General features: G+C 40.9%; 1 protein-coding gene across 6 annotated transcripts in view; it reads right to left on the bottom strand.

Moving 5' to 3' along the window:
- Window positions 1-6,331: 6,331 nt before the first annotated feature.
- The window catches only part of LOC110502298 (regulator of microtubule dynamics protein 2), a 61,213-nt gene continuing 45,391 nt past the window's right edge, over window positions 6,332-22,153 (bottom strand). For 5 of the 6 annotated variants that reach the window (XM_021580225.2, XM_021580223.2, XM_036959890.1 and 2 more), the window contains exons 6-11: window positions 18,765-18,840; window positions 16,382-16,459; window positions 14,199-14,297; window positions 9,693-9,746; window positions 9,231-9,311; window positions 6,332-9,112 (exon numbers count right to left, since the gene is read on the bottom strand). In XM_021580225.2, the coding sequence (XP_021435900.2) occupies window positions 9,056-9,112; window positions 9,231-9,311; window positions 9,693-9,746; window positions 14,199-14,297; window positions 16,382-16,459; window positions 18,765-18,840 (445 nt within the window). In that variant the 3' untranslated portion in view covers window positions 6,332-9,055. The remainder of the gene's footprint in view (window positions 9,113-9,230; window positions 9,312-9,692; window positions 9,747-14,198; window positions 14,298-16,381; window positions 16,460-18,764; window positions 18,841-22,153) is intronic. The other variant, XM_021580226.2, reaches the window with a different exon arrangement.

Raw genomic sequence — 22,153 nt, forward strand, 5'->3', positions numbered from 1 at the left:
TGGACTGTCATTTATCTTTGCATATTTGAGCTGTTCTTGCCATAATATGGACTTGGTCTTTTACAAAATAGGGCTATCTTCTCTATACCACCCCTACCTTGTCACAACACAACTGATTGGCTCAAACGCATTAAGAAGGAAATGTCACGATTGTCGTCGGGAGAAGGAGAGGAGGACCAAAGTGCAGCGTGGTACGTATCCATAATACTTTTAATCCAGAATGAATACACAAACAAAAACAACAAAACGATAAACGAACAGTTCTGACAGGTGCAACAAACACTAACCAGAAAATAATCACCCACAACTCAAAATGGGAAAACAGGCTACCTAAGTATGGCTCTCAATCAGAGACAACAATAGACAGCTGCCTCTGATTGAGAACCATACCAGGCCAAACACATAGAAAACAAAAACCTAGACCTACAACATAGAATACCCACCCACATCACACCCTGACCAAACTAAAAATAGAAACATACAAAGCAATCTACGGTCAGGGCGTGACAGGAAAGAAGCTGATTGAGAGAATGCCAACAGTGTGCAAAGTTGTCATCAAGGCAAAGGGTGGCTACTTTGAAGAATCTCCAATGTAATATATATTTTTATTTGTTTAACACTTTTTTTGTTTACTACATAATTCCATATGTGTTATTTCATAGTTTTGATGTCTTCACTATTATTCTACAATGTAGAAAATAGTAAAATTAAGAAAAATCGTTGATTGAGTAGGTGTCCACATTTTTGACAGGTAGAGAAAGTATTCACACCCCTGAGTTTGTATATTTGGTATGGTGTTTTAGATTATTGTCCTACTGAAAGGTAAATTAATCTCCCAGCGGAGTCCACCAAGCTTAGGTCCATAATTTCTTCTCCTGAAAAACTCCCCCGTCCTTAAGAGCATACCCATAACATGATGCAGCCAGCAAAACACATGAAAATATGGAGAGTGGTACTCAGTAATGAGTTGCATTGGACATGCCCCAAACATAACACTTTGTATTCAGGGCAAAAAGTTAATTGCTTTGCCAATTTTTTTGCAGTATACTTTAATTCCTTGTTGCAAACAGGACGCATGTTTTGAAATATTTTTATTATGTACAGCCTTCCTTCTTTTCCCTCTGTCATTTGGGTTAGTATTGTTGAATAACTACAACGTTCATCCATCCTCAGTTTTTTTCTATCACAGCCATTAAGCTCTGTAATTGTTTTAAAATCACAATTGGCCTCTGTGAAATCCCTGAGCGGTTTCCTTCCTCTCACGCAACTGAGTTCGGAAGGACGCCTGTGTCTTTGTAGTGACTGGGTGTATTGATATACCATCCAAAATGTAAATAATAACTTTGCCATGTTCAAAGGAGTATTCAATGTCTGCTCTCTTTTTACCCATTTACAAATAGATGCCCTTCTTTGCGAGGCATTGGAAAACCTCTCTGGTCTTTGGGGTTGAATCTGTGTTTGAAATTCACTGCTCGACCGTGGGATCTTACATATAATTCTGTGTGTTGGGCACAGAGATGAGGTAGTCATTCAAGAATCATCTCTATTATTACACACATAGTGAATCCTTGCAACATATGTGACTCAAGGTCCTTTTTTACTCCAGAACTTATTTAGGCTTGCCATAACAAAGGGGTTGAATACTTATTGAGTCAAGACATTTCAGCTTTTCCTTTTTAATTGTGTGTAAACCAGTGACACAAAATCAAAATGTAATCCATTTTAAACTGTAATACAACAAAATGTGGAAAAAGTTAAAGGGGTGTGAATACTTTATGAAGGCACTGTGTATCTAACCAGCTCTTTAGTAAGTAGGGGTTCATTCTAACCAAAGAAAAAGTATAGTGTCAGAATAAAAAATAGAATGTATATTCCTAAACACTGCAGTATCAGCAAAGGTATTTTTAAAAGTGACAACACTCTCTCAAATTGACTATGGCTGAGATTTCATATTTTTAAATAACAGGTTGAATTGTTTCAGAATATAAAGGTTGCCCTATTTTCTGAAATAGCATCATTCTATGAATACAGTGTCTGATACTTTGCATGACTTTCTAATTTCAGCAAGCGAAGGTATTGTATTATGGGCACATAGCCATGTAATGTTGGAACAAAGGGGAAGTGTTTTGGTGAGTCCTTTCTCTGTGTTATGTTTTATATCGCCCAGAAGATCCTGTACTTGATCAGTGAGAGGTTTGCAGCCAGACAGCCAGCTTGGAGTGCGTGACAAATTCAGATAAAGCCAGATGATCGCTGATAAGCCACTTCTCAGGCTCTCCCCTTCACTGAATAGAAAAGGAGGAGAGTCAAAGAAAAATATTGGCCTCAGATCTCAGAGCTAGCGGGAAAGAAAAGTGTGGAAAGATAAGACTCAGGGAATTGGGGGGGGGGGGGTAGATTTTATGGAAAGACTTTTCAAAACAAACAAGCCATATTCCAACATACAGCAGCACTATGGATGCATGGTTCAAAGCTCTTATCAGTCCTCATCCTGTACACATGACCCAGTTGGAATATGACTATCAATGGTCGTGGACATGTTGAATGCACTGTAAACATCATAGTGCAGGCAGACAACATTTGGCATTGAATGTTAACCCTGACAATGTCAGCCTCAGGGTTATTACTACAGCACAATACAGCCTCTGCTAAGCCTCTCCTACTACTGCACACATTATTACCCACACAAGCCAGGAGAGAGTAATGAGTGTCCGGCCTTGCATCTGCAAAGGAAAGAAGAAGCCGTATAACTCTGAAAATCCAAGCCACTGCCTGAAATGATCACAAACATCTGTGATGAGGGTGGGAGTCATACAAATCTAGAGAGCAGGCGGGTTGGGTGTGTGGGGGATGGGGCACATAGAGGTTTGGTGGAATAGAAAACAGTTCTTCAACATGATATGTCCACATCCCCACTACCCAACTCCAACCAGTAGAAAAAGACTGACCATATGTACAGTTTACAGGCACACCTTGATCTTGATTGAGGTAAAAGGCCTATTAAGTTTATCTCCTAACCAGTCACCTTCAGTTAAAATAGCATTGTGATCATGGGTGCCAGTGATTCATATTTGGGGCATTTTAGGTCTAAAATACAAAATAAAATACCACAATTAAAAACAAAAACTACAGTAATCCTGATATGACTTATGAGCAATGGTGTAAAGTACTTAACATTACTACTTAAGTAGGTTTTTTTGGAGTATATGTACTTTACTTTACTATTTTTGACAACTTTTACTTTTCTACAGAAAATTAAAGACAATTATATACTTTTTACTCCATATATTTTCCATGCCTAAAAGTACTCGTTACATTTTGAATGCTTAGCAAGACAGGAACATGGTCAAATTCACACACTTATCAAGAGAACATCCATGGTCATCCCTATTGTTTCTGATCTGGCGGACTCACTGAACACACATGCTTTGTTTGTAAATTATGTTTGAGTGTTGGAGCGTGCCCCTGGCTATCCGTAAATAAATAAAAACAAGAAAAAAGTGCAGACTGGTTTTCTTAATTTAAGGACTTAAATATGATTTATACTTTTACTTTTGATACTTAAGTACAGTGCCTTGCGAAAGTATTCGGCCCCCTTGAACTTTGCGACCTTTTGCCACATTTCAGGCTTCAAACATAAAGATATAAAACTGTATTTTTTTGTGAAGAATCAACAACAAGTGGGACACAATCATGAAGTGGAACGACATTTATTGGATATTTCAAACTTTTTTAACAAATCAAAAACTGAAAAATTGGTCATGCAAAATTATTCAGCCCCTTTACTTTCAGTGCAGCAAACTCTCTCCAGAAGTTCAGTGAGGATCTCTGAATGATCCAATGTTGACCTAAATGACTAATGATGATAAATACAATCCACCTGTGTGTAATCAAGTCTCCGTATAAATGCACCTGCACTGTGATAGTCTCAGAGGTCCGTTAAAAGCGCAGAGAGCATCATGAAGAACAAGGAACACACCAGGCAGATCCGAGATACTGTTGTGAAGAAGTTTAAAGCCGGATTTGGATACAAAAAGATTTCCCAAGCTTTAAACATCCCAAGGAGCACTGTGCAAGCGATAATATTGAAATGGAAGGAGTATCAGACCACTGCAAATCTACCAAGACCTGGCCGTCCCTCTAAACTTTCAGCTCATACAAGGAGAAGACTGATCAGAGATGCAGCCAAGAGGCCCATGATCACTCTGGATGAACTGCAGAGATCTACAGCTGAGGTGGGAGACTCTGTCCATAGGACAACAATCAGTCGTATATTGCACAAATCTGGCCTTTATGGAAGAGTGGCAAGAAGAAAGCCATTTCTTAAAGATATCCATAAAAAGTGTTGTTTAAAGTTTGCCACAAGCCACCTGGGAGACACACCAAACATGTGGAAGAAGGTGCTCTGGTCAGATGAAACCAAAATTGAACTTTTTGGCAACAATGCAAAACGTTATGTTTGGCGTAAAAGCAACACAGCTCATCACCCTGAACACACCATGCCCACTGTCAAACATGGTGGTGGCAGCATCATGGTTTGGGCCTGCTTTTCTTCAGCAGGGACAGGGAAGATGGTTAAAATTGATGGGAAGATGGATGGAGCCAAATACAGGACCATTCTGGAAGAAAACCTGATGGAGTCTGCAAAAGACATGAGACTGGGACGGAGATTTGTCTTCCAACAAGACAATGATCCAAAACATAAAGCAAAATCTACAATGGAATGGTTCAAAAATAAACATATCCAGGTGTTAGAATGGCCAAGTCAAAGTCCATACCTGAATCCAATTGAGAATCTGTGGAAAGAACTGAAAACTGCTGTTCACAAATGCTGTCCATCCAACCTCACTGAGCTCGAGCTGTTTTGCAAGGAGGAATGGGAAAAAATGTCAGTCTCTCATGTGCAAAACTGATAGACATACCCCAAGCGACTTACAGCTGTAATCGCAGCAAAAGGTGGCGCTACAAAGTATTAACTTAAGGGGGCTGAATAATTTTGCACGCCCAATTTTTCAGTTTTTGATTTGTTAAAAAAGTTTGAAATATCCAATAAATGTCGTTCCACTTCATGATTGTGTCCCACTTGTTGTTGATTCTTCACAAAAAAATACAGTTTTATCTTTATGTTTGAAGCCTGAAATGTGGCAAAAGGTCGCAAAGTTCAAGGGGGCCGAATACTTTCGCAAGGCACTGTATATTTTAGCAATTAAATGTACTTTTGATATGTAAGTATATTTAAAACCAAATACTTTTATACTTACTCAAGTAGGATTTTACCGAGTACTTTTACTTGAGTCATTATCTATTAAGGTATCTTTACTTTTACTAAAGTATGACAATGGTGCACCACTGCTTATTCTTGATAGCGTGACAGATTACATTTTGGTTACATCACATTACATCACAATTTCCTAGTAGCCAAAAAGACTGACAGTCAAGTCCCTGATGGCCCAATATTTTTTTCCATGACAGTTCGTCACAAGTAGAATATAGGTGTCAACCTCCCACAGACCAGCAATGTGCACATTAGCAGACGTTTGCCAGTAAACCCTACTTTCAACTACCGTAAAGAACATTTCCAGTTAGGATATTATCATAATTTGGTGCTACATTACTACCGAGTGTTTGCCAGATGTTAATAACCCTTAAAGCGCAACTGAAGGTAATAAACAACGTCTCTGATATCAATCGGCCTATGTGGCATCGATATTAGTCAGAAACATTTATTCTAATGTCAAAATTGACTAGAAAGTGTTCATAGGATAATTTTGGTCATAAAGTCAGTCTCGTCCAAAGCAGAGTTTTGAAATGACTTACTTGAGGGTTGCGTTTTGATTTCGAAAACGTTCACTTACCCACTACATGGGATACACAGCTGGGGTGATTGGTGGACGGCAGGTAGCCAAGTGGTTGGGGCGTTAGGCGTGTCAACGAAAAGTTGCTGGTTTGAATACCCGAGCCGTTAAGGTAAAACATCTGTCGATGTGTCCTTGGACAAGGCACTTGACCCTACTTTGCTCCAGGGGCGCTGTACTATGGCTGACCCTGTAAAACAACACATTTCACTGCACCTATGCGGTGTATGTGACAAAATGTTTTTTTTTATTGCGTTCGATGCAGTCTTACTGCAGAACACAGACAGTGAGACCGACCTGCCCAGCAGAGTAGCGTACTTTGTTTACGTAAGACAATACCTCGCAATGTTTTTTTACTTGAGAAATACTGCACCAAACAGCTTAGCTATATGTGAAATGTATTGTATAGCTCTCATATTTAGCCTCACATTTAAGTGTTTTACCATTTTATTAATGAAAAACAATTTGACATGAAGTTGCATTCATGACTTTTATTGACTAATGTTAATTAAAAAATGAGGTCCACTAAACAAAATCCCAACATTCATTTAAATGCATTTTGTGCTGATAGTACAGGAAATGTTGGCTCAGCTAGTCAGTGACAACTGTGTTGAATGTAGAGTTTGTGACAGCCACTATGAGTTTATTACAGACACTATGTCCTGGGCTAAGGGACAATCACAATGCAATAATTCTGTATCCTCTTCTATGTAGAGTTCTAACGAGACCCCAGATTGGGACAAACATCAGTTTTTTTTCCTGAATTCAAATGAAATGCACCCCAACTGTGGTATGCAGTCACTGATGTTTGTCCCAAGGCTCCCAGGGAAAGGGTGGGAGCACCAAAGGAAGGTCAGTTACTTCCCCCCCAAACTAGTCATGTTCCAGACCAATTGGCACCTCCTCATCTGAGCAGTAAGCTCTGTAATTTCTCCCTGTTCCAGGTGTCACCTGAACATTTCGTAACCCACAACAGTCCCCAGTCTATTACTCCATCTGCAGTCTCATCTTCAAGACAAGCATGCAGACATCACGGTCAGAGATAGCGTTATAGCCACTTCTCTGACACAAATCTGGTTTCAGCCACAGAATGCAACACTGCGATTAAAACACATGAAAATCAACTTGTCAGTCCAATATGAAAATTAGGAAGCATTTGGTCAGAAGTTGCAACAGGATTACTTTCACTGACATGGAATACTGTAGTTCCTTGCTGTGTTGAGGCAAATTCCATTAAATTTGGTTCAAATCATCAGGCTAAACCATCTTTCCCAGGATTTCTTTTGAGTTGTTATAATACTGAATAGTGTTCCTTCGGGAGGTAGCTATTTAGAGTGAGTCTGTGCCATGGCAATACCCTAAAACATGACCAGACTAGAGGGAAGTAGGCCTGAATATGATCCAGTGACAAATTCCAAATGGCTCTGGCACAAACTGTAGTCTGCACAAAAAGGGGAAGGGGAGCGGGCCTTACAAAAAAAACAACACTACCGATGACAGTCAGGTCAGAACTTGCTTACATACCTTGCTTTTCCATTATCTTTGGACTGAGAGATGGGTAAATATTTGGTTGATAATATAATTAAAATATCCCCATTACATATTAATAAAGTAAAAATAGTTGTGTGCATGAATTGCAGCAGCAGGAACATCATCTCTCACACAAGCATGCACATAAACAGTAGGCACATACTCAGAACTTGGGACTCAGAACTTGGGGCACATATCAAGATTGCACATATTTATTAACTAATGGCAGACTCAAATACCATTGATCAGTGGTGTCTATATAATGTTTAATGTATTTCATTTACAATATAATTTACTTCACTGCAATGTGCACCACCCTAGATAAAACTAAAGCATACATTCATATTGCTGGAATATAGAAAAACTTATTAGGCAAAAACAAAAACAAGTACCATTCTTGTAGTTCACCTGTTGGATAAAGTACACACCAGTTAATGGTTTCCAGAAGACTAAAATTATACTTAAGAGAAATAATAAAGAACCACAGATTCTTATAGCCCATACTTTCCTCCCAATAATCCCAAAAAGAAACCATACAAATGAAAAATACTGAAAGTATAAAAATCCATCTCACCATTTGCATTTTTTTAACACACAAAAAAAATGAATAGAACAGCATTCAAAATTCTGTAAAAGCTATCGCCTACGATATAAAATCTCTGACGTGTACATTGCCCATGGACTATTAGGCTACAAGATCTAATCTCAAATGACATTCTATGCTCAAAAATGTCCTCTAGCTAGCTGGAATGTAATGAGCAGAACCCCGACCTTGTGTGAATGTGAGGACCCAAGGAGCCGTTTAGGGGTCACGTTTCCTTCCTTATTTTTTTATTTTACCTTTATTTAACTAGGCAAGTCAGTTAAGAACAAATTCTTATTTTCAATGACGGCCTAGGAACAGTGGGTTAACTGCCTGTTCAGGGGCAGAACGACAGATTTGTATCTTGTCAGCTTGGGGATTCGAACTTGCAACATTATGGTTAGTAGTCCAACGCTCTAACCACTAGGCTACCCAGCAAAAATGAATACATGTTTTTATTATTGTGAATTTTCATTGTTGGACATTAAAGACTAAATACACCAGGACATCAGCTTCAAGTGATTTTGATTTAGAAAATCTGTTCCCAAGTATTCCCACGCATTATAGAGATAATGTGATTGTATACAAATGTAAGCAAGGTTTGAAATTATTATGTTTTTGTTTTGGATATATCTGTTTGGGTTGATACAGGTGATCAATCGTATTGAAAACAACTTCAGTATAATTATTAAAATCTTCATAAAATGTATTGCCTGGTCCCCTACACTTAATTGCTGACTGTATTGATGTGAGGTGGAAGATAATGTATATCCCATTGGGACCAACACCATTGATTGACTTAGGTCCAACTGTCCATTTTACCACAATCTCTTTAGCGAACAGATGTCAAAGCACTATGCATTCATAAGACATCATGACATGTCTGTGATAAGTTTGTTCTCCAGAACACTGTTCCCTAGTATGCACAGCCGATCCAGTCATCTCCAATCCCAGAGAGCACGAGGAAGATACTGTCCCAACAGTAATCAAGGAAGACATGGATTGGCTTCCCTTCATAGTGTGTTTTCCAGTGAAGAGGATCCTGGGTTCCTCCCTAGCAATAGGATGGAGCCATTCCACAATATCCTCAATTAACACCTAGAGCAGAGAGAAGGGTGTCCAGCTCCTTCTGTGCCTCCTCATCCTTGGGGGGGAGAGAAAGATGAATTCATCTCTTTTTTTAACCACAACAATTACAAATGTGATAAAACTAAGACTTTAGAGCACAAGCGTAAGCCAGTGACATTACAGTCAGTACCTACCTCTTTGGAAATGGTTTCCATTGAAGTAGCAGCATCACACATCTTCCTGGCCTGACTTTTTTGCCCCAGGTCTCTGTAGCACTGACCAATCAAAATCACATTCCTCATCATAATCAACATCATCACTGGTGCACATAAAAAGCCATTTGATTACGGGATATAAATAGATATATATATATGTCGATTATTATAAACTGCTTGGTTCGAGCCCTGAATGCTGATTGGCTGACAGCCGTGGTATATCAGACCGTATTCCACGGGTATGACAAAACATTTATTTGTACTGCTCTAATTACATTGATAACCAGTTTATAATAGCAATAAGGCACCTTGGGGGTTTGTTGGGTCGTGCCTAAGAACAACCCTTAGCTGTGGTATATTGGCCATATACCACACCTACAGATGCCGTATTGCTTAAATATAAGATGCACACATAACAAGAACAATGGCAGCCCAACTTACCTTGGCTAAAAACACATAGTTTAATTTGGAGTACTTGGGACTGATCTCCTCCACCTGTGGAAAATTATGAAAATATAAGGTAAACTTGAGAACACTGCACATGCTTAGAATCAACTCTTCCTCGAGTTAAGCTTCCCGAGGATGGGAAAAAAATGGATTCTCCTTGTCCAGAATCTCTGTAATGTGTCAGCCCTAAAGGGATTCATCCCTGATTCCAGTATGAAGCGGAGGTGATTTGGAATCAAACCCTCGTGAAAAGGTAGCCCAGTCTGAGACTTGGAGGCACAAACATCATCCCTCGGACACGACGATGACGAAGTTAAGTGTTACCATAAAGCTAGAAAACACGGTTGTATTCTTCCATTGGACCTGCACCAAAAACACACCACTGACAAAAACACTGACAGTTTATGTTCTAAATGCATCAAATCAGTCCAGGACAGGTATGACGTTGGTACAGGATTTGGGCAAATGAGTGCAACTGAACATAGAACTTGCTCAGCACATGCAATCATAGACAGGACTAACCATAGCATTGTCGTACCTCTAGCAATTGATATGTAGACACAAATGAATATGTCTATGTACTGTATATTTCACTTGACTCAACCTTTTATTCTGACCCTATGTAGCCTTAGCATTAATCATACAGTGAAAAGAGTGCTACGACAACACCTGGGCACTAGCCACTGTTTGTGCACTTGGCTGTTGCGGCACATGTTGCATAACTCAGCAGGATGTGTTTATTGAAGCTAGACAGCCTCTACCAGAGTCCTTGCGGCTAGGAGCAACAAGTTACAACAGAGACCACTTAAATCAAATTGATGGGTGAGATACACAAGACAGGAGGAAGAAGCATGCAGCAGGCCAGGAGCAATCCCGGCCAGGAGCGATTTCATTTCTCTTTATATAAACATGTGAAAAGTGTTAACACAGATTACGCCTCTTTAAATACTTGGGGTTTGGTCTTTAAATCTGGGTGCAGAAGCGACCTCTGGGCAAATTCTGATTTAACACAAAACAAATAGGCTGCAAATGTTTTAATGGTTTGGAGAGAGAGCATGAAAGACAGTAGAGCCTATGGCTTTGCAAGATAAGTTAAAGCAAGGACTTAGAAAGACTGCGTGATTATAACAGGCTAAAGTACAGCAGAACCATAAAAGTAACAGAAACAGGGTACCCGTCCACATTCAGAACCAGTTGTTTGGGTAAATGAGAAATGTACTGGTGAAGTTACATTTGCAAGGCCTGACACGCTTTACGCCATCAAACACACGTCATATAGCACGACGATTCCGCCTGCACTGATCTGTCTCGTATCTCGCAAAGGGTAATGGGATAGATCAAAAGGAGTCCGGCTCAATGGGCTGTCATAACATTGGAAAATACTGTATTGCATAGGTGACTTTGCCAAATGAACCCAATTTCACCGTCAAAAAGTCAGAATGAATAAACTCAGCTAAAATAGAAACGTCCTCTCACTGTCAACTGCGTTTATTTTCAGCAAACTTAACATGTGTAGATATTTGTATGAACACAACAAGATTCAACAACTGAGACATAAACTGAATAAGTTCCACAGACATGTGACTAACAGAACTGGAATAATGTGTCCCTGAACAAAGGGTGGGTCAAAATAAGTAACAGTCAGTATCTGGTGTGGCCACCAGCTGCATTAAGTACTGCAGTCCATCTCCTCCTCATGGACTGCACCAGATTTGCCAGTTCGTGCTGTGAGATGTTACCCCACTCTTCCACCAAGGCACTAGCCCTCACCCTCCGATCTAACAGGTCCCAGACATGCTCAATAGGATTGAGATCCGGGCTCTTCTCTGGCCATGGCAGAACACTGACATTCCTGCCTTGCAGGAAATCACGCACAGATCGAGCAGTATGGCTGGTGGCATTGTCATGCTGGAGGGTCATGTCAGGATGAGCCTGCAGGAAGGGTACCACATGAGGGAGGATGTCTTCCCTGTAACGCACAGCGTTTAGATTGCCTGCAATGATAACAAGCTCAATCTGATGATGCGGTGACACACCGCCTCAGACCAGGACGGACCCTCTACCTCCAAATCGATCCCGCTCCAGGGTACAGGCCTCGGTGTAAAGCCCATTCCTTCGACGATAAACGTGAATCTGACCATCACCAATGGTGAGACACAACCGCAACTCGTCAGTGAAGAGCACTTTTTGTCAGTCATGTCTGGTCCAGCGACAGTGGGTTTGTTCGGTGATGTCTGGTGAGGACCTGCCTTACAACAGGCCTACAAGTCCTCAGTCCAGCCTCTCTCAGCCTATTGTGGACAGTCTGAGCACCGATGGAGGGATTGTGCGTTCCTGGTGTAACTCGGGCAGTTGTTGTTGCCATGCTGTACCCGTCCCGTAGGTGTGATGTTCAGATGTACCGATCCTGTGCAGGTGTTGTTACACGTGGTCTGCCACTGCAAGGACGATCAGCTGTCCGTCCTGTCTCCCTGTAGCACTGTCTTAGGCGTCTCACAGTACGGACACTGACATTTATTGCACTGGCCACATCTGCAGTCCTCATGCCCGCTTGCAGCATGCCTAAGGCACGTTCACGCAGATGAGCAGGGACCCTGTGCATCTTTCTTTTGGTGTTTTTCAGAGTCAGTAGAAAGGCCTCTTTAGTGTAATAAGTTTTCATAACTGTGACCTTAATTGCCTATCGTCTGTAAAGCTGTTAGTGTCTTAATGATCGTTCCACAGGTGCATGTTCATTCATTGTTTATGGTTCACTGAACGAGCATGGGAAACAGTATTTAAACCCTTTACAATGAAGATCTGTGAAGTTATTTGGATTTTTACAAATTATCTTTGAAAGACAGGGTCCTGAAAAAGGGACGTTTCTTTTTTTGCTGAGTTGTTAAGCTAAAACGATAAATCAGGTAATTTACTTTTTTTCTTAGTTGCTCAATTTTACATCTAGCTAAGAAGTTTGGTGCTTGAAGGAGCAGTAATTCCGGAATTTGACAATGTGCACGACAACTAACTTAATCTAGTGCACACACTCAATGCTGAACACCAAATGCTTCCTCTATAAGATCAAGCTACTCTAGCAATATTATTTTATCACAATGAGTGATTTGATTTATTAGGTTAATTAGGTTTATAAGCCAATACTAACGGCGACATCTTACTGGGGTCCGACACATAACGAAAAAGACATTACAGACAAAAGATTGTACAATTTACATAAATTTAAAAACATTAACACGTAGTGTGTGTGTTTATCTGTCAGTTACGCATGTGTCAGTACATTTTACAAGAATTGAATTTGTTCTGGACCTGGAGACTGTGAAAAGACTCCCGGTGTCATGTCTGGTGGGGTAAGTGTGTGTGTCAGTGCTGTGTAAGTTGACTATGCAAACAAGTTGAAGAAGAAGTGTTTTTTTTAAATTTAATTTTACCCCTTTTTTCTCCCCAATTTCGTGGTATCCAATTGTTGTAGTTGTCTCATTGCTACAACTCCCGTACGGCCTCCGATACACAACCCAACCAGCCGTACTGCTTCTTAACACAGTGCGCATCCAACCCGGAAGCCAGCCGCACCAATGTGTCAGAGGCTACACCGTGCACCTGGCAACCTTGGCTAGCGCGCACTGCGCCCGGCCCGCCACAGGAGTCGCTGGTGCGCGATGAGACAAGGAGATCCCTACCGACCAATCCCTCCCTAACCCGGACGACGCTAGGCCAATTGTGCGTCGCCCCACGGACCTCCCGGTCGCGGCCGGTTACGACAGAGCCTGGGCGCGAACCCAGGGACTCTGATGGCACAGCTGGCGCTGCAGTACAGCGCCCTTAACCACTGCGCCACCCGGGAGGCCTGAAGAAGAAGTGTTTACTCAACTCTTGGTCAAGAGTAACTGGCATGCATCGTATTAATATTAGCCCTCTGATTACAATGAAAAGCAAGATGTGCCACTCTGTTTTTGGGCCAGCTGCAGCTTAACTTGGTCTTTCTTTGCAGCTCTTGACCCTATGGCTGGACAATAATCAGGATAAGCTCAAACTAGAGCCTGCAGGACTTGCATTGTGGAGTGTGGTATCAAAAAAGCAGAGCATCCCTTTATTACGGACAGACCTCTCCCCGTCTTTACAACCACTGAATCAATATGTTTGGACCGTGACAGATTACAATCTAAGGTAACGCCAAGTGATTTAGTCGCCTCAACTTGTTCAACAGCAACACCATTCATTAACAGATTCAGCTGAGGTCTAGAACTTAGGGAATGACTTGTACCAAATACAAGATATTCTGGACGAGTTTTGAAGAAGCAGCTAGCTGCTGCGAGTCAGTGCAGTAAACCTCCAGTCAGCTGCTGCTGCGCTCAGCTGATCCAGACATTAGTAGGAATCGCGGAGAAGCATACTGATCTACGGACTGATTTTTGATAATGGTTTAGGGAAGAGCAATCAATACATACTGGGTCAAACGCTTATGCTCGACACTGCACTCCATGGTAGCGTGGAGAATAACAATACCTTGAGGAAGTTCTTCAGACCATCTTGGACCGTGGCACTCGGAGGCTCTCCAAACAATGTAGCAGCAACTTTCCTTTCAATCCACGACAGCTGAGCCACCTGAACAGAACCAATGTATAAAGCCGTTTCAGAACATGGCAAATCAGATAAGCATTTCAACATGGTGGGTAAAAGTAGAATTTAAACATGGTGGGTAAAGTAGAATTTAAACATGGTGGGTAAAGTAGAATTTAAACATGGTGGGTAAAGTAGAATTTAAACATGGTGGGTAAAGTAGAATTTAAACATGGTGGGTAAAGTAGCATTTAAATCTGTGCTAGTAGTATTTACAATGCATTCGATAAGCATTCAGACCCCTTGACTTTTTACACATTTTGTTACGTTTTGTATTTTGTAACAGCATTATTTTTAAAACAATTAAATTACCTGTTTCCCTCATCAATCTACACACAATACCTGATAATGACAAAGCCAAAACAGAAATACCTTATTTATGTACACTACCATTCAAAAGTTTGGGGTCACTTAGAAATGTCCTTGTTTTTGAAAGAAAATTACATTTCATATCCATTAAAATAACAACAAATTGATCAGAAATAAAGTGTAGACATTGTCAATGTTGTAAATGACTGTTGTAGGTGGAAACGGCAGATTTTTAATGGAATATCTACGTACATAGGCGTACAGAGGCCCATTATCAGCAACCATCACTCCTGTGTTCTAACGGCACGTTGTGTTAGCTAATCCAAGTTTATCATTTTAAAAGGCTAATTGATCATTAGAAAACCCCTTTGCAATTATGTCTGCACAGCTGAAAACTGTTGTGCTGATTAAAGAAGTAGACTAGGTGAGTATCTGGAGCATCAGCATTTGTTGGTTCGATTACAGGCTAAATATGGCCAGAAACAAAGAACTTTCTTCTGAAACTCAGTCTATTCTTGTTCTGAGAAATGAAGGCTATTCCATGCAAGAAATTACCAAGAGCTGAAGATTGGCCCGTCTGAGATATGGCTTTTTCTTTGCAACTCTGCCTAGAAGGCCAGCATCCCGGAGTCACCTCTTCACTTTTGAAGTTGAGTCTGGTGTTTTGCGGGGAATATCAAGGGATATGTCAGGGGAGTAAAGGTGCATTTTTCATTGTACAAAGAATCTTCCAAAATACTGCTGCCAAGGCCCTGTCGCTCATGATTTGGAGACAATATAATCTACCATAAAAGCAGTTTCTAATCTTAACACACACCATCCCATCATGACAAACAGTGAGAATTAGAGATGTGCATCTTTCCCTTTCAAGACGATTCGATATAAGTGCTCCGATACGATACAGGAACGATACGTTTTACTTTGAAATGACTCAGTGCGATTCAGTTTGTTTAGAGAACAAATCGATGCGATTTAATTAGATGCACTACAATTCGATGCACTAACATTTGCAGCATAAAGACAGCCATTTTAAATTCTAAATTAAAATCTGCTGCTGATGGAGGTCATGAGCTGGGCCTCTCGGGGCTGACTTCTCTCTCTCTGTGTGTGTGTGTGTGTGTGTGTGTGTGTGTGTGTGTGTAAATTATGTACAGTGTCTTCAGAAAGTATTTATACCCCTTGACTTATTCCACATTTTGATGTGTAACAGCCTGAATTCGAAATTGATTAAATCAACAAAAGAATTCACACCCATTTACACACAATAACCCATAATAAGAAAGCAAATGTATTGAAAATAAAATACAGAAATACTATATTTACATAAGTCAATACTTTGTAGAAGCACTTTTGGCAGCATTAACATCGGAGTCTCTCTGGGTCTCTAAGAGTATTGCACGCATGGATTGTGCAACATTTCCCCATTATTATTTTCAAAATTCTTCAAGCTCTGTCACATTGGTTGTTGATCATTTCTAGACAATCATTTTCAGGTCTTGTCATAGATTTTCAAGTAGATTTAAATAAAAACGGGAACTCTGACAATGTTTTGCAGAAGAAAGTAATATGAGCAAAAGGGTATATGGAGGGTGTGTGTGTGTGTGTGTGTGTGTGTGTGTGTGTGTGTGTGTGTGTTGACCGCCGCCATTGTTCTATAGGCTAATGACGCCCGTTTAATTTTCTAAACTGACCCCTTTTCAGGGAGTGTATTCCTCACTGTATGGTTGACTTGGGTTAGAGTGGGTGTGTGTGTCACATACAGCATAGCACCAGCGGCCGAGCAGGTAGTAAGACATAGGATCTTGTGGTTTCAGCTCAATGGCCTTATCCAAATGATCCTGAAAGGAAGAGAGGGAGGAAACAGAAGAGTACAGCATTCATTCATTAGACCAGACATTCTCCTATGACCTGATCGGCCCTACTCCACGTACCCAACCACCCACAACTATTTCACAAATCTCTCACACACACACTTACATGAATGTATAAAAAGCTCCTATTTGTCATGCAACCCTCTCCTTTTCCCCTCCCCCTGTTCCATTTCCACTCTATCGCAAAATCAGTCTCTTTCGCTCTCTCTCTCCTCTTGCTCACTTGGTCTCCCTCCAACTCTCCTCCCCCTCTCTCTTTCTCTCCATACACTGCATGTTCATCATGTCCGCCCCCCTCTCCCTCCACACCATTCAAGGCTTTGCAGGTAAACAGAGTTTGTGAAGCAACTCACAGATAAGATAAATGCTGCGTGCGGTTGTCTCAGTCTCTGCTGTTATGCAACCCTTACATCTGAGAGTTAGTGAGGGGAGTTTCCTGCCAATAAGGCTAAGACATGTATAGCAGTCAATGTATAGAGGCGCTGTCCACAACTGTGTGTATAGGAACACTTTTTTACGTTTCATTTGAACAACACCTGACCTAAATAACACAGAGGGTGATTCTGGCTGTCAACTTGTGGTGATGGGAGGACCCTCTAGACACAGATAAGACTCAACACTGATAGACACAGACTACAGGGGAGGTTCTGGAAAAGTACAAGCCCTGACCTCAGTTACTCTCTCTTATTATGATTAATTCCACCAATCAATCTGTGTGCCTGCTATCACCTCAGGTGCTACTAATGTACAATGCCTTCAGAAAGTATTCAAACCCCTCGACTTACTCCACATCTTGTTGTGTTACAGCCTGAATTCAACATGAATTCAATATTAATATTTGTTCACCAATTTACACACAATACCCCATCATGACAAAGTGAAAACATGTTTTTTGACATTTTTGCATATTTCTTGAAAATGAAATACAGACATATCTCATTTACATAAGTATTCACACCCCTGAGTCAATACATATTAGAATCAACTTAGACAGCGATTACAGCTGTGAATCTTTCTGGGTAAGTCTCTAAGAGCTTTGCACACCTGGATTGTACAATATTACAATTCTTCAAGCTCTGTCAAGTTATTTTATTATTATAATTAAAACATACAATATACTTGCAGTGAAGCCGCAAGTACATCACATTAGTAATCTAACAGCCTCCCATCCAGAGCAACACACAGAAGCAACCAGGGTCAACGCCCTGCTCAAGGGCACGTCGACAGATCTCCCACCAGCCCTCCAAGATCCCCCCCCCCCCCCCCCCCCACAGTTCCCCAAGAGCTGCCCCTCAACCATCCAAGACCCCCCCCCCCCCCCAGAAAAAATGAATTAAATGTTCTGTCAAGCTAGTTGTTGATCATTGCTAGAAAGCCATTTTCAAGTCTTGCCATAGATTTAAGTCAAAACTGCAAACAGGATGCATGTTTTGGAATATGTTTATTCGGTACAGGCTTCCTTCTTTTACTCTGTTATTTAGGTTAGTATTGTTGAATAACTACAATGTTTATCCATCTTCAGTTTTTTCCTATCACAGCCATTAGCTCTAACTGTTTTAAAGTCACCATTGGGCCTCATGGTGAAATCCCTGAGCGGTTTCCTTCCTCTCCGGCAAATGAGTTTGGAAGGACACCTGTACGTTTGTAGTGACTGGGTGTATTGATACACCATCCAGTGTAATTAATAACTTTACCATGCTCAATGGGATATTCAATGTCTGCTTTTTTAAAATGTATTTATTTTCTACCAATAGGTGCCCTTCTTTGCGAGGCACTGGAAAACCACTCTGGTATTTGTGCTTGAATCTGTGTTTGAAATTCAGTGCTCGACTGAGGGACCTTACAGAAAATTGTGTTTGGGGTACAGAGATGAGGTAGTTATTCAAAAATCATGCAACTTATGTGACTTGTTAAGCACATGTTTACCCCTAAAGCTTATTTAGGCTTGCCATAACAAGGGGTTTGAATTCTTATCAACTCCAGACATTTCAGATTTTCATTTTTAATGAATTCGTAAAAATGTAAACAAACATAATTCCACTCTGACATGATGGGGTATGGTGTGTAGGCCAGTGACACAAAATCTTAATGTAATCCAAATTAAATTCAGGCTGTAACAAGAGCATGTGGAAAAAGTCAAGGGGTGTGAATACTTTCTGAAGGCATAGTAGGTAACGTCTGACATGGTTCAAGTACACAAAACAAACACTTGAAATCGGTGACCACATGAAAATATAGCTTTGTGTGTAGACGGTGTCAGAAAATCACTTACTTTGAAGATGTAGCCATTCTTTATCCTGTTCTGCACAGTCTCATACTCTGTCATGATGCCACACATTATGGCGTACCTAGAAAATAGGGATGTGCATGGTTATTCAAACATCCGAACAGAGGTTAGTATTCAAATACTTGTGTGAGTAGGCTATTCATTTTTGCGAGGCCAAAAAACTATAGGCCTAACACCGAAATGGCTTTTTCTAAATGTAATTAAAATATCCATGTGACATTGTTGCATACTACAAGGATAATGTACCATATTTCTAATTATTAATTTAATAAAACAACAAACTTTTTAATGTAGTTTTTATGAGGTGTGCCCCATAAAAAGACTGGCAGTTGTGTGTAGCTTGTTGCCTATGTTGGCCAATCAAAGCGGAAAAGAGGCTCAATGTGTAGCAAGTGCAGTGAGCGTTCACTAATGCAATGCAAGACGTAATAAAATGACAGAATTAAAAGGTTTGCAAAATGAGGAGTAGGCATAGGCTAAAACGAGCAACAAACAGGTAACGTTAGTTGTTTTATCTGAATGGGGTTGGGGAGGTGGCGCTGCATGTAGCCTCAATTAGCCTAGCTAGCTATTGTTGGCTAGCTAGCTACTCTAGGCTACTACAGTCAAGACAGGTACTATTATATGAGATGATAAATAACATTGTGGCTGCTACAAGTTAGCTAGTCTTGGCTGTAGCCGAATTGGCTTGACTACTGTTACTTTGTCTGGTTCTCTCCCCCTCTGTCTGCCCTCTGTCGCTCCCATCTCTCACACACAGCCCACTCCTGCAGCAATAAAGCGCCAGCCTATGTCCCTCGTGCAACAGTGCTCAGGTATAAAAATAAAAAATAATAATTAATTATATATATTAAAAAAAATATATATTGGTAATATTTAAAAAAAAATATTTGTATATCAGACAACAAGAAAAAAGATACTATTTGAAGTGAAATTATTTCAAACCCCAAATCCCTACTAGAGACAAATAATTGAGAGAAGTGTTCAAAACATTTTGCTTTGTAAATTTGTCATGCCAATAAAGCCTTTTGAATTTGAAAGAAACAGATCACGGAGAGATGGCTATAAAGAAGAGACAGGTGGAGAGAGAGAGAGAGAAATATTGAGGAGGGTTTGTATAGGGGTCCTTCAGTTCAGTCTTAATAATAAAAACTACAATACTGTATGTTGAAATGTTAACTAAATCGATAAAGCACGCCCAGGCAACTTTCTCCAACAGGAGTCAGGCATGATGCAGAGTAGGGATGTGTTGGGGTGGTTGCTTGACTTACACCACCCATTTCCTGGATCACTAGCCACATCTCAACCCAGAAGGCGCTGGAAGCCAACAACACTCATGTCACGTCCTGACCATAGAGAGCCCTTATTTTCTATGGTAGAGTAGGTCAGGGCGTGACTGGGGGTTAGAGGCTAGACTTATGTGGGGTTCTAGTATTGTTTTTCTATGTTGGTGATTTTGTATGATTCCCAATTAGAGGCAGCAGGTAATCGTTGTCTCTAATTGGGGATCATATTTAAGTAGCATTTTTCTCTATTGTGTTTTGTCGGATATTGTTTATGGGTAGTTGTATGTCAGCACTCCATTGTCGTCACGTTTCATTATTCTTTATTGTTTTGTGTGTTTCACAAAATAAAGATGTGGAACCCAGATCACGCTGCGCCTTGGTCCGTCTCTACAAACATACGTGACAACTCAACCTCCCAGACAAGCTCCTCACTAAGCAACTTGGAGGAGAGATAAGATATGCAGCTCTGACTCTTTTCCCTTGTTCTCACTCCCAATTAAAGCTACAGTCTAAGCTTTAGGAAGCTGTTCAACAGTAATTTCAATTATAGATGTGTACCCAGTGTATAGCGTCAAAATATGGTTCAAGCGATCACTTGGACATCATGGATTGTCAGTCCAAAACAAGTGGAGGGGCTGGTGTTCTGTTTTCAGAATCCCAGAATGTGGCTTTATTATACAGGGAACAAGGAAGAGGCTAAATGAAACAGTTCGGTCCGTACAGTGGAAGACTGGAGTAAAAACAGTCTGTAGCCTGAGGCTGTGGGTTTGGAGAGAAGAAGAATGAGGTGATCAAAGTCCTTTCACCACAAGGTCTCTAATCCTGCTGGTTACTCACAGCGGGACACAAACACTACAAAGAATCAAGGGGGTGAAAAGGTCTCCTGACAGTGAAGAGGTTGGTACTGATGGTAGATGGGGATGTGTGCGTGTTAGTGAGCGGTGTCTGGTAGCCTGTGAAAGCCTTTTTTGGCAGGCCATGAAATAGAGACTCTCTCTTGCTGGGCTTTAATCCGATAAAATGATGCAGGCATAGCGTACTACTTCACCGGATTGCAGCTCCTAACGAAAACAGTGAAAAACTTACCGGGTTATCTAGTGTGTTGTGCCAACTGCCAATGTTAAATTATGTTGCCTGATTAGCAGGAAACTAGAAGGATTTTGTGTATGATCTGTGTAGGTACCAATATAATATGCTCCTTGTGATTTATACATGTGCAGTGCATTCGGAAAGTATTCAGACCCCTTGACTTTCAACATTGTTACTTTACAGCCTTATTCTAAAATTGATTTAAAGAAATACCCCATAATGAAAGCAAAAACAGGTTTTTAGAAATGTTTGCAAATTCATTACAAATAAAAACAGAAATAACTTATAGTATTCAGACCCTTTGCTATGAGACTCGAAACAGAGGTCAGGTACATCCTGTTTCCATTGATCATCCTTGAGATGTTTCTACAACCTGATTGGAGTTCACCTGTGGTAAATGCAATTGACTGGACATGATTTGGAAAGGCACACACCTGTCTATATAAGGCCCCACAGTTGATAGTGCATGTCAGAGCAAAAAGCAAGCCATTAGGTGGAAGGAATTGTCCGTAAAGCTCAGAGACAGGTTTGTGTCAAGGCACAAATCTGAAGAAGGTTAGAACACAGCAGCCTCCATCATTCTTAAACGGAAGAAGTTTGGAACCACCAAGACTCGTCCTAGAGCTGGCGGCCCAGCCAAACTAAGCAATCGGGGGGCATTGGACAGGGAGGTGACCAAGAACCTGATGGTCACGTCTGGATGAAACCTGGCACCATCCCTACGGTGAAGCATGGTGGTGGCAGCATCATGCTGTGGAGATGTTTTTCAGCATAAGGGACTGGGAGACTAGTCAGGATCGAGGGAAATATGAATGGAGCAATGTACAGAGCGATCCTTGATGAAAACCTGATCCAGCACTCAGGACCTCAGACTGGGACGAAGGTTCACCTTCTAACAGGACAACAACCCTAAGGCACACAGCCAAAACAACACAGGAGTGGCTTTGGGACAAGTCTGAATGTCCATGATTGGCACAGCCAGAGCCCGGACTTGAGCCC

The sequence above is a fragment of the Oncorhynchus mykiss genome, chromosome 23, assembly GCF_013265735.2.
Source record: "Oncorhynchus mykiss isolate Arlee chromosome 23, USDA_OmykA_1.1, whole genome shotgun sequence".
Taxonomy (NCBI): Eukaryota; Metazoa; Chordata; class Actinopteri; order Salmoniformes; family Salmonidae; genus Oncorhynchus; species Oncorhynchus mykiss.